The sequence below is a fragment of the Psammomys obesus genome, unplaced genomic scaffold (assembly GCF_907164565.1).
Source record: "Psammomys obesus unplaced genomic scaffold, mPsaObe1.curated_primary_1811, whole genome shotgun sequence".
Classification (NCBI taxonomy): domain Eukaryota; kingdom Metazoa; phylum Chordata; class Mammalia; order Rodentia; family Muridae; genus Psammomys; species Psammomys obesus.
This window is the reverse complement of record NW_026589137.1, coordinates 10591173-10608561: the sequence shown is the minus strand read 5'-3', so window position 1 is coordinate 10608561 and position 17389 is coordinate 10591173. Positions and strand designations below refer to the sequence as shown.

The following is a 17389-nucleotide window of genomic DNA, read 5'->3' as shown; positions in this document are numbered from 1 at the left end:
TGTGTGTGTGTGTGTGTGTGTGTGTGTGTGTGTGTGTGTGTGTGTGTAAGAGAGAGAGAGAGACAGAGAGAGAGAGAGACAGAGAGAGAGACCAAGAGAGAGACAGAGACTCTTCTTCCTCAGCTCATGCCTTTACTGTTGTGTGTCTGAGAGGTACAGTTCAGTGATGAATGTCTACAACCCATCACATCGGCTTTTTTTCTGGGAGGAACAAACTCATCCTTTACCTCTCTCTCAAATAAGAACCATTTGCCTGAAATGGTGAAGAAAGCTGCTTAAATCCCTCCTCAGAGCCCTCACAAGAAGGGTTTGTTTCTGGGTTAATTGTTCTTGACTTAGGCAGGACATGTAGCATGCATTTTAATAAGTCTGGTATTAGGTCTGGGAAACACTATCATTACTTGATGTTCTTCTTTTTCCTTCCTTCCTCTCCCTTCTTCTGTAATGCTAGGGATGGAACCCAGGGTATTGTGTAGGCTAATCAAGTGCTCTACAACCAAGCTAAGGCCCCAGCATTGCTTAGCTTTTAAGTTACGAACTACCATATACAAAATAGATCAGAGAAAGCCTGAGGCTTTTCTTGTTTGCCCTCCCTACCTTGCTGCACAAGGTGGGAGGTGTTGCTGAACAGCAGGAAAACACTCTGCACCACACTGCAGTCAGATCCTGTTAGTTTCTTTGTCTGTTGCTGTGCTGAAATACACTGACAAAAACCTAAGGGAGAAAGAGTTTACTTGGCTCATAATTCCATGTGATAGCCTCTCAGTGTAGGGAGGTCAAGCAAGCAGGTCACTGAGAGAACTGGTTACATTACGTCCACAGCCAAAAGCAAGGAGCAATAAGTTAAGAAATTTTCATCTCTATTTTAATACAGTCTAGGATCCTGGGCCCAGGGAATGGGCCAGCTCACAATCAGCATGGGTCTTTCCACCTCAGCTGACCCAACTTTGACAGTTCATCACAGGCATTCTCAAACTAACCTTACTCTAGATAGCTTCTCACAAGTGTTCCCGGAACCTTGCCTCCTAGATGTCAGGTTGACAATACAGACCCTCACAGACATCTCCCTAGCTTGTATTAGCCCTTTCTGTTCAGGTTGTTGGCAGAAAGACTGACTATGTCTTGGTAATCAAGTAGCCGCCTTCTAATAAATAGGGTTCTATAGTAAAGTGAGCACCTAGCTGTTGTAGTTCTCATTTTTAAATGCTGCAACAGTTCGAGCCATTGGGTGGGGCTGATTGAATGTTTAGGAAACAGAGTTTGGTATATAATGAGCTGTTGTAACCAAAGTTTGTTCAGGAAGTGTTTGGGGATTCTGAGCCTGTATGTGTTTCATAATAAACATAAAGTTTACTGATTTTCATTTACTTTGCATGTAGATGAGCTCTGGGGCTCTTTTACACAGAGGGTTACTTCTCCCACGTGGCGTAGCTCAGCCTCAAATGTTTCCTTCTCTCCCATGACCTGCTGATTGTCTTTCTCCTCTAGGTTACAGATGCACATGTTGAATGGAGCTCTTCTGGCATTGCTATTTCCTGTGGTGAATACTCGGCTGGTAAGTGGTTTCTTCTAGAAATGCAACATGTAAATCAGGATACGTTTACTCCTTTGTTATCCAGTGTTTCTCCTCACTCATTGCCCCTAAGGGCCTGTGATTTTAATTTATGTATGTTAATGCTGATGGTTGACACAGTCTCTCCTGGGGTTAATGGAGGCTTGTGGGACAGGAGTAGTTTGCTAGACATATGCTACAGCAAGGGTTTAGAAAAATAGAACTAGAAAAAAAGAAAACTTTATATAGAAATTGGGGAGGTTTGATGGAACAAATTGATCTAGGACCATACCCTTAGGCTGATACTTTTAGATGTTCTAAGGGGCATATGTTGTAGAATAACATGGTAGGGAGCCTCAAACCTTCTCTATTTTACTAAGGACCCTCTTGAGCAAGTGTATTTCTTCTACATTCACCCAAATCCACAGGACAGAGCAAGTCACTTCCTCCACCTTCAGGTATAGCAGGAGCCTGCAAAATGGTAGGAATAGTAAACTGTCCAGACTTTTACATGTGTGACTTCTGAGAACTTAACGAGCCAGTTATTGAATAGGAAAAAATACCTAGAAAGTTGGGTAATGTGGCTTAATGCTTTCATGACTTAACTTTTCCCTCTAGATGAACATCATAAATTAACTCAGTGAAATTTCCTCTATTGGACAGATTTTGTAGTTTACAAAATCTCTCTCTCTCTCTCTCTCTCTCTCTCTCTCTTTTAGTTAGGTAGACAGGACAATTATTACAGCCTTTTGTTTCACAGAGGAAGGAAGTGACATTCAGGATGTCACCTGAATTCTAAGTGGTAGTTAAGCCCAGAGTCTGAGCCTCTCAGTTCTAAAATGACTTCTCCTTCTGAACAATGTGATCATCTTCTCTCCATAGACATTCCTCAGTAGTGTAAGTTTTGCTATTGTAGATTTGCATAATACAGTAGTAGAAATTAAAAGTTCATCCAAAGCAATGATTTTTGAACTTTCTCAATATGCTCTGTACTCATCAGATTATTAGCTAGCTGGGCCATGGCTTTAGCTCAGTACTAGGATATCTGCCTAGTATATTCAAAGCTCTAGTTCCATTCCCTGACACCATGAAACAAAGAAACAAGTAAACAAGGTGTGCCAGGTTCTTCTCCTGGAACAACTGATTGGCAGTAGCAAACAGATACCCAAGTAATGTCAAAGTGGGGCTCCTCAGACTGTTCCAGCAAACCCATGTTAGGCACTCATAATTCAGTTACTCTAAGTGTATATAATTTAAATTGTGGCCTGAAATTAAGCACCAACTGGGTGTTGCTTGTTAAAAATATTGAGGTTCAGGCTCCATCACAGATTTACTTAGATGGTAGCTTAGATGTGTTAGATCTATAAAAGAATGAGGCTGTCAACTGATCTTCTATGCAAGAGGTTTATTAGGTGGGTTTGGAGGGAAGGGGGGAATAGGACATGATGGAGAGAGAGAGAGAGAAAAGGGGAGGGGGTGCCCCAAGAGAGAGAGAATGAGAGAGAGAGAGAGAGAGAGAAAGAGAGAGAGAAAAGAAAAAAAGAAAAGCAAGAGTAAGAGTAAGAGAACGACCACGTGTCGGGGTTGTCCCTTTTTAAGGGGCAAGGTAACCACGCCTTCCAGGTGTGGCCACCTGGCCGATGACACATGATGACATCATAAGTTGCTAGGTAACCCAGAAGGAGGTTGTGTTACAAAATACTAACAAGATGACCTAAGATCCTTTCCTTCAAGGAGCCCAAAGCACCTTCTTCGTGGACCATTTAGTTTATGGGAAATGAGAGCTGTTATGTGAAGTGAGAAATGTTTCGTATTTAATAGGTAGCATTCATTCTGCTCAGTGTTTTCTTATGAGATGGCATGAGCAGGCATAGGTTACATTATGGGTACTGTTGTTCTCACTTCTGTGTCCCCCATTATATCATTTGCCTGACTTTTCCTGGTAAATTGTAGAATCAAAACTCATGCCTTGAACCTCCAACTGTAGCTCCATGGGATAACATGTCCTTCTGGTATACAAGACGCTGGATTGTTTGCCCAGCACCAAACAATCACAACAGAACACCCCTCTCTTGGCCCTCAGAACGTCGGGCATAATGTATCACATAATGGCATAGATAACCCAAATGAACAGAATAAACTTGTACTTTAAATACATAGCTGATTTTGTAATCCATTGTTCCTTACTGGCTGTGGCTCAAAATTGTGAAGCAGAAGTTGTCCTCTGCCTGTGGTGGGAACAGCTAGGGCTTAGCACCCACTGATCTCTTATCCAATCCCTCTCTTCACGTGATTCTGGCTCCCAGGAGAGACCAGGTGACCAGAGAGCTGCTGTCTTAATTTTCTTCAGCCCCCTCAGCTACCAGGACCAGGGTGAGGCCAACTCAGAAAATCATTCCCTGAACTAATGGAGCAGGTACTTCTGAGTTTGAAGGTGGCCAGTAGGCCCAGAGCACTGGCCAACCCACTTCTGCCACTTGCAGTTCTGTTCTCAGTAAAAACCATGTAGCCTCCTGAGCCCTTGGCAGAAGTTAAGACTACCTACTATTGAGCAAGTAGGAGAATGAAAACCTCAAGAGGCTTGGTCACATACCTGAGCGAATTTAGGAAGCTGGTTGTGAGGTTCTCATTGAAACACTATTGTTAATAGCAATTGATGTGTTTCATCAGTTCTCCTGAGGTGTTCCTAAGCTTGTTATCAGTAACTGCAGGGGCAGCAGCATCAGCTGCCACTGCTTGAGTGCCTATTTTGTGCTAGGTACTGCTGTAACTGTTTTGCATGGGTGGATTAGTTAATCTTTACAGCTTCTGAGGTTAAGTTCAATTATCTCCAAGGTCAAGATGCTGGAAGAATTGGCTTCGGTAGGTCTCTTTCTTTGGCTTCAAGACCACAGCCATCATTATTCTTATAATTTCTTAGTGTGGCCAACTATTATTTATGCAGACATCTATCATGTCGGGTCAGAGTACATTCTTGTAGTCTACTTTCACCTTAATCTCTTCTTTAAATCCCTGTCTGAAAATGTGCTCAAATTCTAAGATACATTGACATATAAAGGGAATTTGCAGAAGACCTGGTGGGGTTCTTGATGCTTGTACTTTTCTTACACAGATAACATTGTTTCTGCCCTGATACCTCTTGAGTTTTTAATCTCTCCTGTTTCTTTCCTGCACCCTTTTTCTTTTTTCTTTCCTTCTTACTCTTTCTCTCTTTGTTTATCTCCCCCAATATCGTCCTTTCCTCCCCTTTATCATGACATGGATCTATTACAACAACACACAATGCTTTCTAAATAAATGTCAAGCTGTAGTCAACCAGCTTAATGAAGATTATATATCACTTTTTCTGCCACTGAAACCTCTTTCGTGGGCAGTTTTAAGAAATGATTCAGGCTTGGAGTCCAAGATGGCGAAGACCAGGGCACACTAGCTGAGGGGCACAGGATCCAAAATTCCGAAGTTGGTGAGTGGAAGGGCAGCTGAAGCCAGAACATTGACATTGATACTTCCTGGGCGACCCATGAGCTGTGACAGATTGGTTTCAGGTCACCCATGGCTGTCTCCGGCAACAGAGAGTTGTAAATATTAAACCACCCTGCACTTCCCCTTGCCCCAAACACGGGCCTCTCTGCTTGGTGGAGACAGCACTGGTTGCCCCAGGCAGGACTCTCCATGTTTGGTGACTGAGAATGCAGAAGCAGGGACAGTAAGGGCCTCTCAGGTGGGTGGCTGAGGCAGGCAACTGTACAGGCATCCCAAGTCTCCGGTTGTGGCTAGCCCAAGCAGGAGCCTCCATGCTCAGTGACTGAGAGAGGAGAGGTGGCTGTCCCAAGTATGGGTCTCCCTGCCCAGTGGGCAAACAGAGAACACCACTGAGCTGAAGGATCTCCTACATTCTCATTTGCCCCTGTGGCCTCAAATCTGAGAGTACAAAACAGGGGGAACCATGTGCTTTCTTATTAGGCCAGTGAGCTAGTGAATGTGCCTTCCAGTGAGTGTGTGTAGAGCCCCAGATCCAGGGTTCCTCTATGCTAACAGCCAGACATCAGATCCCTCCCACCCACACCCTAACTGTGGGCAACACAGGGATCCATCATTGAAGGCCCTGTTCTGTGGGTCTACCAGTGGAGTCCAGGTAAACAATTTCGGAATTCAGACAGATCTGAATACCAGGAGGACACTACAACAAGCCTGTAGGCCATTGAGGCTTTCAGGGCGTCTGCACATGTGCATTGCAACAAAGAACAGCACCAGCATCCCCTCCTGTGCTTAAGTGCTCCCTTCTAGGCATCTAGATGCTCTAGCACCTAGTCCCTCAAGGCACTCTTCCACATAAACACCAGCACTTGTGTACATGCACCCACAACATTCCTCTTAGCTATAGCTGAAAGACCAACATCCACTCTCGAACTGGTGGACCTCTATCATCTTCCTGAAGAATACTGCAGACACCGGAGACAGATGGACCAAGACTGAATTCCGGACTCCAGAAACAAACAGCAAAGGTTATGAATAAGCAGATGGCTAGAGGTCGGCATGAGAACACATCCAACAAAAATCAGTACATCATGGCTTTAACAGCAATCCCTAAAATTGATGGATATGCTAATTCATCAGAAACACAGGAAAATTATTTTAAAGCTATGCTTATTCAGTTATTAGAGGCACATAAAGAGGAATCAAATCTCTCAAAGAAATAGCCACACAAATGGAGGCAAATAAAAAGGAAATGAACAAAGCTCTCAAAGAAATACCAGCAAAGTTAGCTACACAAATGGAGGCACACGAGGAGGAAATGAGTTAAAAAATAGAGGCCATCATGGAAAGACAGGAATACACATTCATGAAAGAAATGGTGCAAGACATGAAAACAGAATTAGAATCAATAAAGAAAACACAGAACTCTAGCTGGAGATCTTTGAGAAAAGAGCAGGAACTACAAAGGTAAGTATCACCACAGAATTCAGCACATGGAGGAGAGCATCTCAGGCACTGAAGGAATAATTGCAGGAATTGATACATCTCTCAAAGAAAAAGTAAAATCAGAAAAGTTTCAAACACAAAACATCCAAGAAATCAAGGATGCCATGAAAAGATGAAATCTAAGAATAATAGGAATAGAGGAAAAAAAAAAAACATTTCAGGATCCAGAAAATATTTTCAAGAAAATCATAGAAGGAAATTTTCCCAACTTAAAGAAAAAGATATCCATTAACATACAAGAGGACTACTGAACACCAAATAAACTAGAACGGAAAAGAAACCTCTCCCTTCATGTAATAGTCAAAACACTAAATCAGCAGGACAAGGGAAAAATATTAAAAGCAGCAAGGGAAAAAGGCCAAGTAACGTATAAAGGTAGATCTATCAAAATTACACCAGACTTCTCAACAGAAACTATGAAAGCCAGAAGTGCCTGGGCAGATGTCATGTAGACTCTAAGAGACCACAGATACCAATCCAGACTACTATACCCAGCAAAGCTTTCAATCAGCACAGATGAGAAAACAACATATTCCATAAGAAAAGTAAATGTAATATCCACACAGCAATCCAGCCCTACAGAAGATATTAGAAGGGAAACTCCAATCCAAGAAAATCAACTACACCCAAGACTACACTACAACTACACTACAGGTTATAGAAAACTTCACAACAAAAAGTTAAAAGAAAACAATTAATAGTAACACCATCAACTCCACAATAAAAGGAACTAACATTCGTTGGTTACTATTATCTAGCAACATTAATGGACTCAATTTTCCAATAAAAAGACACAGACTAAGAGAATGGTTGTGGAAACAGGATCCAACATTCTGCTGCATCCAAGAAACATTTCTGCAACAAAGATGAACACTACCTCAGAGTAAAGGGCTGGAAAATGTTTTTCAAGCAAATGGACCCAGAAAACAAGCTGGGGTAGCTATCCTAATATCTAATAAAATAGACTTTCAACCAAAAATAATAAAAAAAGATAAGGAGGGGTACTTCATTCTCATCAAAGAAAAAATGCACCAGGACGACATCACAATAGTGAACATCTATGCTCCAGACACAAAACCACCTGCATTTGTAAATGAAACATTATTAAAGCTTAAATCACACAATGATCCCAACACCTTAATAGTGGGAGACTTCAACACTCCCTTCTCACCAAAGGAAAGATGATCTAGACAGAAGCTAAATAGGGAAATAATGACACTTACAGAGGTCCTAAATCAAATGGATTTAATAGATGTCTACAGAACTTTTCACCCAAACTCAAAAGAGTATACTTTCTTCTCAGCACCTCACAGAACCTTCTCCAAAACTGACTATATAGTCTGGCACAAAGCAAGCCTCAACAGATACAAGGAGATCAAAGTAATCCCTTGTATCATATCAGGCCACCATGACCTTAGTAAAATTTGATACCCCTTTTATAAGATAAATCTGAACAAAGCTCTTATCTCCTTTTGCACTTGTCTTTTTAAATTTGCAGTGGTCTTTCATGTAGTTGGGGCTCTGGAGTAGCCTTATGGCAGTTGGCTTTGCAGTGGTTGTTCAGATAGAATTCAGATGAGACACAGAAAGGCTGGAACTTTTTGAATAAACCTGATGATCCAGTTAGGCAGGAAAACTAGCTTTGACTTCTCTTTTGCATTTCCTTCTTTGCTCTTTATCTTTTAAATAATTTTCTTCTCAGTAGCAATAATAGGGAAGCAAGAAAAACACCTAATGAGTGGTGCAAGCATACTATGACATATATGTACTTGCATACACAAAGACAGGGTGAGAGGGAGTTGGAGGAAGTCTCCCCAGTTAGCTAAAGGATTTGAGGTCATCAGTGATTTTCCATGTGAACTCTCTGGCCTGTGATTGGCACTAGGATTTGCAGACCTGCTAGGAAATGCTCCACCTTCAGTTCTATTGGTTCCTTTGTCTTCAGAGCTGACAGCCTAGAAGAAGGACCTTTTTTCCAATGGACCAAGTTACAATTAAGTGCTCCTTATAGCTAGGATCCCGCTTGAGATGAATCACCTTCAAGGCAGTTAGGTTAAGTGGTGTGTCCTTTGCTTATTAAGGATAAGTAGAGGAATCATGTTATGGGACCACTGGTTAGAGCAGTCAGGTTCTCCAAGTTCATGTGATTTGATCTTCTGGAAGGGAGATTTCCTTCCTTCCTTCCTTCCTTCCTTCCTTCCTTCCTTCCTTCCTTCCTCCCTCCCTCCCTCCCTCCCTTCCTCCTTCCCTCCCTTCCCTCCCTTCCCTCCCTCCCTTCCTCCCTTCCCTCCCTCCCTCCCTTCCTTCCTTCTGTTCCAGGCTTCTTTATTTTAAAACAAAATGGTGAGTTATTGGCTCATGATCAATGGCATCACTGAACTTCCTCTTTCTTCCTGCTACCTCTCCCAGTACTTCCTGTTCCCCATCCTTTGTGGTTCCAATCCCTCCTCAGTAAATGAAAACTTCATCCCAAAATGCTGGTGGTTCAGGATTCAGGTTTTCTTTATCTAAATTCTCCACTCCTTTCTTCTCCCCACATCGCTAGGCTAGGCAGTGCAGTCACCTCAGTTTGAATGTATAGGAGAGCTCAGAGCAGTGACAGGAACAGAGGGAAAAGCTTCATCCTTGGGAAAAGTTACATAAGAGTAGAACATGGTCAAGTGGGTGCCCCTGTAGCCTGAAGCACCAAAATTGTGCCCTGGGGGCAGAGGAAAAGATAGAGGCCTCCCTTGGAAATGAAACCCTGAAACCTCATACTCCTCTCATTGGGAATTGTATGATGGTTTGCTATTCTGGCAATTACAGAACCACTTCAGACTATATCCTTTTCTAGTTCATGCTGCTTGTCGATGATGCAGGGTGGGCTTTGGACACTAGAAGAACATGTTTTCCTTTTTGTGTAGTTCTCAATACTCCTGTTTTTCTTGTGGGCCTGCATCAGGGTCTCCACTTCTTACAGCTTTTGAAGGTTTTCCTTGTTGACTTTCTCCAGCCATGTCTCCAGCAGGGGCCATCGCTGACACTTGTTCTTGCAGCTGAGCTGCAGGGCCTTACAGTAGCAGATGGTCATCATGTTGAACCTTTCCAAAGAGAACACCTAGGGTTAGCCCCACATTAGCCTGGGTGTACCCAAGATGATCCTCTTCGGCTTTAGCAGTTTTGCAGACTGCTCTAGTTACTTCTGTAGGGCTTTCATGTCTTGGAATTCCTTGGGATTTGGCTGCACACTCTCCTACTCTGTATAGGATTCAGGAGAAGCCCCCCCCCCCTGAGTTTCTCTCCATTCCAGTTCCTGCCTGGCCATCAGACTTCAAGGTCTCCATTCCAAACTGAGGTCCACAGTATGCCATCCCACCACAGAATTTATACTGCACGGGAAATCCCCACATTTCCAAACCTGACCAGAACCCTGACCTCAATTCTGGGCCTTGGGAGCTTCTAGGTCTGAGAGTCTACCTATCCTGGCTCCATACCATAGTGGGGGGTGAGAAGGCCAGTTTTAAACCCAGGTGTCTGACCTGGTGAAGGTAAACACCTCAATCCACGGACCTGATAGAAGGAGGGTCCACCTAAGGACTGCACTCTTAGGGGGATATCTGAGGTTAGATGATTTGCTGAAGAAGGAGCCATGCCTAGATCCCAGGTCCGACTCACTCCCACTTCTCTTCTGTGATGAAGCTTTAGAATTGGGTGTGTATGCTAGCTGGTGAGACAAGCTGTATACAATACTTTCTTGCTTTCTTTTAGCCGTAAGCATTTGATAACAGGACTTGATGAATAGCACAGCAAATGCACAAATATTCTTCGTATTCCTGGTGCTAGGGATTGAACCCAGAGCTTTGTACAAAATAGACAATTTCTCTCCCATTGAGCCTTAACCACCAAGCACATATTTTGTTATACAATATGAGAAGGGACATAGACTACCACCTCCCCTCCTTATCCTTTTTTTTCTGCCCATTCAAGGTCTAAAATTATATTCCCCTGCCCATGTAGATTATGGCTTGGAAACGAGGTGTTTTGTGTATGTTGCGTATCTCTTGTCATAGCCATGAGCCTTTTGTCCTGATGGTGACACTTGGTTTCACATTTGTACCTATGTCTTTGCAAAGAATGTTATGTAAACCTGATTAAATTACCTTCTTGCAAGGTCAAGAAACCCAAAAGTGGCAGATAGATACATAATTATGAGAAGAGTGATAATGATCCTTTTCATCCAGCTCCTTATTTCTCCAAGGCCGGAGCCTCCAGCCTATGATTATCTCATTATTGAATTGCCCATTATTGTGTATCTTTCTTGATTCATTTCTTTTCCCACCCTTCCCCTCCTTTCCCACTTGCTCTTCTCTCAGGGTAATTCTTTAGAAGTTCTCCCTATTCTCAGGCCCAACAGAAGAGGTGAGTAGTGCTTCTGTGTGGCTAGGATTGTGCCCCTCCATTCAGAAACATTGTCTCAGCTTTCTTGGGATGCAGCTTTGCTGCTGGCACACCTTGTCTCCTGTGGGTTGCTGCGACAGCTTTGATGTCATCAATTCAAATAGGCTTGGAAGTTCCACTCTTTGGTAATTGGTGCATTAAAGTGTGCTAATTGGCCTAAAAGAATTATTTATGTGACTTATAAAATTTAGCTGTTTTAAAAAGTTATAGTTTGGATTTTAGACTTGAGTTGAAGACAGAATATCCTTTGGTTTCTCGAGGGTACTTAAAATATCAAGAGCTTGATTTCAAAAGAGGCCTTAAATGGCTGAATCAGTGACTAAAGCAAAATTGTGCTTTTTCTTTCCTTTGTGGATGATGTGAATTGAATCACATCAAGGCAGCGTGTCTGAGCCATGGGGTCTATTGAAAAGGGTTTGGGGTTCCATGTTAAAGCAAATCCTATGAACTATTTTTGAGTTACAAGTATAATGCTTAATTAAAAAAAAACAGTCAGAAGAATGTAAAAAGGGGCAGTTGTTTTTTTACTGTAACAACTGTCAGCGTTATCACCCCGGGAATAAATTGTGTTGAAGGCTTATGTCTCTGTCTTTTCACACTTCTCTCTCGCTCATACTCTTCTATTAAATATTTTCATAGTTTTTTGGATTTCATAGTTTTTCATAGTTTTGCTGGATTATTTGAGATTTTCTTGCACAGTTGAGATTTTTTGATAAACATTATTCCAATTTTTTCTTTAACCTAAAATTAGGCAGTCAATAATTTTGTCAGGCACACACACAGCTCTTTCCCACTGGCTGCTTGATGACTGGATTGGATCATACATCATAAGCAATCTCTGTGAGGATGGACAGTGTTTCTTGCTTTATGCCTAATCTCTGCAGAGCCTCATACTTAGAACATTATAGAAACCATAGATAAGAATGATTGACTCTTTGGGGTCTGGGAACACAGGCCTGGATAGGGCTGAGGCCTGAGGGTCACAAGTTTAAGACCTGTTTGGGTTATATGCTGAGTCTGAGGCTAGTCTGAGCAGTTTAGTGAGACCTTGTCTCAAGGCAAAAATCAAGAAGACAGTTGATTCAGTGGTAGAACGTATGGTTAACATTTGGGGTTCCTAGGTTTATGACCCCCTCCCCAAAGAAAAAACCCTGTGACATTGGGAGGTAATATGTTGGTAGGAACATAGTGGGGATGGGCAGGGGAAATTGGAGATAAATGTGATCATATACATATATAAACTTTTTTTGAATATTTATTTTTAATGGATAAGATTGGTGTTTCCTTTTTAAATTATTACAGTTTATTCACTTTGTATCCCAGCTGTAGCCCCTCCCTCATCCTCTCCCAATCTGGCCTTTCCTTTCTCCCTCCTCTCTTCCTATGTCCCTTACCTAGTCCACTGATAGGGGAGGTCCTCCTCACCTTACATCTGACCCTAACCTATCAGGTCTTATCAGGACTGGCTGCATTGTCTTCCTCTGTACTCTGGTAAGGCTGATCTCCCCTCAGGGGGAGGTGATCAAAGGGCCAGCCACTGAGTTCATGTCAGAGACAGTCCCTGTTCTCATTGCTATGGCACCCACTTGGAGACTGAGCTGCTATGGGCTACATCTTTGCAGGGGTTCTAGGATATATCCATGCACTGTCCTTGGTTGGAGTGTCATTCTCAGAAAAGACCCCTGTGCCCAGGTTTTTTGGTTCTGTTACTCTCTTTGTGGAGCTCCTGTCCCCTCCATGTCTAATAATCAAGAAAATTTTAAAAAGAAAAAGAGGAAAAGAATGTATCAGTAAAATCTTTCATAATATTGAGAAAATGGAGAGGTTTCTTACATGTGTTCTGTGATCTTGGGTTTGAAGAAAGAAAGGTGGTAAAGATCTTTTCCAAATGAATTATTTTTCTTTTTAGCCACTTAAAATCGTATTTATTTCTGTCATTATAATGAAAGTCAAAGTTATTACTGAAAATACAAGTAATACAGTAAAATATAAAGGTCACCACTAATACATAGATGATTCCCCACAGAGATTTTAAAAAAATGAAGCCAGAATCCTTTGTCTCGTGTGAGTGTGTGTATGTATACTACATGTGTGGATGTGTCAGAGATTAAACTTTATTTACACTGGGAAAGTACAGCCATCATTCAGAATAGGCAATGAACCTTTGAGCTACACCTAGAACTTGATTTCCCTGCTTGTTTTTCTATTTTTTCTTTTGTAATAGGGTTTCACTCTGTAGACCAGGTAGGCTTGAATTTGGGACCTTCTTGCCTCCACCTTGTTGAGTAGCTAAGATTGTAGTCCTGGACCACCTGGCTTGGATATATTATTTTTTTTTCTATAAATGTGACATATATACAGTGTAAGTGGAAAAAAGGAAAATATAGAAAAATAGCCAAGTCAAACTGAAATTATGGGGCAGTAATGACTGCTAATATTGTTTGTTGCATGTTCTAGAAGGGCCCTTTTTTTCCCTCTGTAGATGGTAAGGGGTTACAAGTGCCTTCTTTGGAGCCAGGCCGTCTGTGGATTTCTAGTCAGTTTCTGTGTGCACAGCCACATGACCTTGAATAAGGTAGAGGCCTTGTTGTCCTCATTAGCTTATCTGTAAGTTGTGCTGTGCTGAGTGGTCACATGAGGCACAGACTTAGCTGGGCCTACCCCACAGGAAGCCATGGAGTGGTGTGACTACTATTGCTAATATTATCTCAAAAATTTTGAGGCGGGCTCCTGTAAGTGTTTTTGATGTTATTCTGCAGAGCTTTGGCCTCAGCTCCTGGAGTTTCTCAGTGCCATGAAGGGGGCTTTGTTTCTGAATTAGCCTTGCTGAGTGAGATTAAAATTCCCTGGCAGGAATTCTTGTTCTTACTGATGAACGCTACTTTTATATTTTGTATTTGGTTCAGGGGCAGTAGGGAACTGGCCAAACCCCCCCCCCTGGTCTCTTGGTCTCTATCTGTTTCTATTTTTCTTTGTCTCCTTCACTCCCTCTCTCTCTCTCCTGTCCTTTCTCTAAAACAAAATAGACAGACCTATTTGGTAGGTCGGTAGGCCCAAGCCAGAAGCTAAGAAGCCTATTCGGGGACTGGTACAGTGGGAGCCATGTGTCAGCCTGCTTGCCTTCTGAGCTTTTCGGTGGCTTGCCTTGGCTCAATAGAACACAGTCCTCCAATAACTTTGGTCTTTACCCTGAGCTACTTACTATTCTAAGGGTTGATTTTTTTTTTTCAGGCAGTACATAGGATCTTACATATCGTAGGTTGGTCTGAAGCTCACTAATTAGCGACAGATGACCTTGGACTCCAACTCTCCCATCACACTTCTCGAGTGTTGGGATAATAGCCATACACCACCACATGCAGTTAAGAGATGCTTCTTTGTGTAATGAAAGTCTTATTTCTGAAGTTATTTTCTTCTTTCCAGTCTTGAAAACAAAGGACTGCTACCATTTTAGCAAGCAGCCAGATTATCTGTGTTGTTCTAGTCCCAGTTTGTCTTGGCTGAAACTTGGGACTTTATGTCATTTGTGGCTACTGTGACAGGTGTTGTTTCCCTAATTTCTTTTTCAGTACTCTTGCCTTTTGTATACCGGAGGGGTACTGATTTTTTTGAGTTAATTTTGTATCCAGCCAGTGTGCTGAAGTTGTTTATTAGCTGGAGGAGTTCCCTTGTAGAATTTCGGAGGTCACTCATGTATACTATCTTATCATCTGCAAATAGTGATACTTTGGCATCTTACTTTCCAGTTTGAATACGCTTGATCTCCTTTAATTGTCTTATTTCCATAGCAAGGACTTCAAGTACTATGTTGAAAAGATAGGAGAGAGTGGGCAGCCTTGCCTTGTTCCTGATTTCAGTGGGATTGCTTTAAGTTTCTCTCCATTTAGTTTGATGTTGGCTATAGGCTTGCTGTATATTGTCTTTACTATGTTTAGGTATGTGCTTTGTATCCCTGATCACTCCAAAACATAAACATGAATGGGTGTTGGACTCTGACAAATGCTCTTCAGCATCTAAGGAGATGGTCATGTAATTTTTTTTCTTTCAGTTTGTTTATATGGTAGATTACATTGATGGATTTCTGTACATTGAACCTCCTCTGCATATCTGAGATGAAGCCTACTTGGTCATAGTGGATGATATATCTTTGATGTGCTCTTTGATTCGGTTTGTGAGTATTTTGTTGAGTATTTTTGCATCAATGTTCATAAGGGAGACTGGCCTGAAAGTCTCTTTCTTTATTGGCTCGTTGTGAGGTTTAGGTGCCAAGGTGACTGTGGCTTCATAGAATGAGTTTGGAAATATTCCTTCTGTTCCTATTTTGTGTAATAGTTTGAAGAGTATTGGTGTTAGCTCTTCTTTGAAGATCTGGTAGAATTCTGCGCTGAAACTATCTGGTGCTCGGCCTTTTTTTGGATGGGAGACTTTTGATGACAGCTTTTATTTCTTTATGGGATATAGGACTACTTAATTGATTTACCTGGTCTTGATTCAGCTTTGGTAAGTGGAATCGATCAAGAAAATTGTCCATTTCATTTAAGTTTTCAAATATTGTGGTGAATAGGCTTTTTAAGTAAGACCTCATGATTGTTTGGATTTCCTAAGTGTCTGTTGTTATGTCCCCCTTTTCATCTATGATTTTGTTGATTTGGATAGTTTCTCTCTGCCTTTTAGTTAGTTTGACTAAGGGTTTGTCTATCGTTTGAATTTTCTTAAAGAAGCAGCTCTTGATTCATTGATTCTTTGAATTGTTCTCTTTGTTTCTAGTTTATTGATTTCAGGCTTGAGTTTGATTATTTCCAGCTGTGTCCCCTCTTGGGCATGTCTGCTTCTTTTTTTCCTAGGGCTTTCAGGTGAGGTATTAAGTTCCTTGTATGAGATGTTTCGAATTTCTTTATGAAGGCACTTAGTGTTATGAACTTTCTTCTTAGCCCTGCTTTCATTATGTACCATATGTTTGCGTATGCTGTGCCTTCATTTTCATTGAATTCTAGGAAGTCTTTAATTTTTTTCTTAATTTCTTCCCTGACCCAGCTGTCATTGAGTAGAGTGTTGTTCAGTTTTCATGTGTGTGTATGATTTTTCTATTTCTGCTGTTGTTGAGGTCCAGCTTTAGTCCGTGGTGGTCTGATAAGATACAAGGGATTATTTCAATCTTCTTATATCTCTTGAGGCATGCTTTGTGACCAAACTATATGATCTATTTTGGAGAAGGTTCAACTAGTTGCTAAGAAGAAGGTAAATTCTTTTGTTTTTGCATTAGACGTTCTGTAGATGTCTGTTAGGTCCATTTGAATTATAATATCTGTTTGTTTCATTGTTTCTTTGTTTAATTTCTGTTTTGTTGACCTGTCCTTTGTTGAGAGTGGGGTGTTGAAGTCTCCCACTATTAATGCATGGGGATCTATGTGTGGTTTAAGTTTTATTGATTTTTTTTTTTTTTTACAAATGTGGGTGCTCTTGTATTTGGGGCATAGGTTTTTAGAATTGAGGTGTCTTGGTGGAATTTCCCTTTGAGTATGAAGTGACCTTCCCCATCTCTTTTGATTAATTTTGGTTGAAAGTCTATTTCATTAGATATTAGAATGGCTACTCCTGTTTGCTTCTTGGGTCATTTGCTTGGAAAACTGTATTCCAATTCTTTACTCTTCAGGTAATGTTTATTTTTGTAACATAGGTGTGTTTCTTGTAAGCAACAGATTATTGGGTCTTGTTTATGCATCCATTCTGTTTTGTGTCTTTTTATTGGAGAGTTGAGTGAGAGAGATTAATGCCCAGTGGCTGTTAGATCATTTTATGTTGATTGTGGTAGTGTGTTTTTGTGCTTGGCTACTTTTAGTTCCTGTAGTGAGGTTATTTATTTTTTCTGTTTTCTGTTTTTTTGTTTGTTTTGTTTTGTTTTGTTTTCCTTGACATAGTTAGCTTTCTTGGGTTTTTCCTTCTAGTGTCTTCTGTAAGGCTGAATTTGTGGGAAGATATTGTTTAAATTTTGTTTTGTCGTTTAATATCTTGTTTTTTTTTTTTTTCCATGTATGATGATTGAGAGTTTTGCTGGGTATAGTAGCCTATGTTGACATCTGAGGTCTCTTAGGGTCTGCATGCTATCTGTCCAAGGCCCTCTGGCTTTAGTATCTTCTGTAAGGCTGGATTTATGGGTAGGTATTGTTAAATTTGTTTTTGTCGTTAAATATCCTGTTTTTTCCATCTATGATGATTGAGAGTTTTGCTGGGTATAGTAGCCTGGACTGATATCTGATCTATGATGATTAAGAGTTTTGCTGAGTATAGTAGCCTGGGCTGACATCTGTGTTCTCTTAGGGCCTGCATGATATCTGTCCAGGCCCTTCTGGCTTTCATAGTCTCTGTTGAGAAGTCAGGTGTGATTCTGATGGGTTTGCCATTATATGTTACTTGGCC

General features: G+C 41.3%; 1 protein-coding gene and 1 pseudogene across 3 annotated transcripts in view; one reads left to right on the top strand and one right to left on the bottom strand.

Annotated features, from left to right (window-relative positions):
• Positions 1-17389, top strand: part of Tmem164 (transmembrane protein 164) — a 161810-nt gene that overhangs the window by 86520 nt on the left and 57901 nt on the right. For all 3 annotated transcript variants that reach the window (XM_055604975.1, XM_055604976.1, XM_055604974.1), the window contains one exon: positions 1489-1555. In XM_055604975.1, coding sequence (XP_055460950.1) covers positions 1489-1555 — 67 coding nt within the window. The remainder of the gene's footprint in view (positions 1-1488; positions 1556-17389) is intronic.
• On the bottom strand, positions 9100-9924 carry LOC129674852 (POU domain, class 5, transcription factor 1-like; annotated as a pseudogene).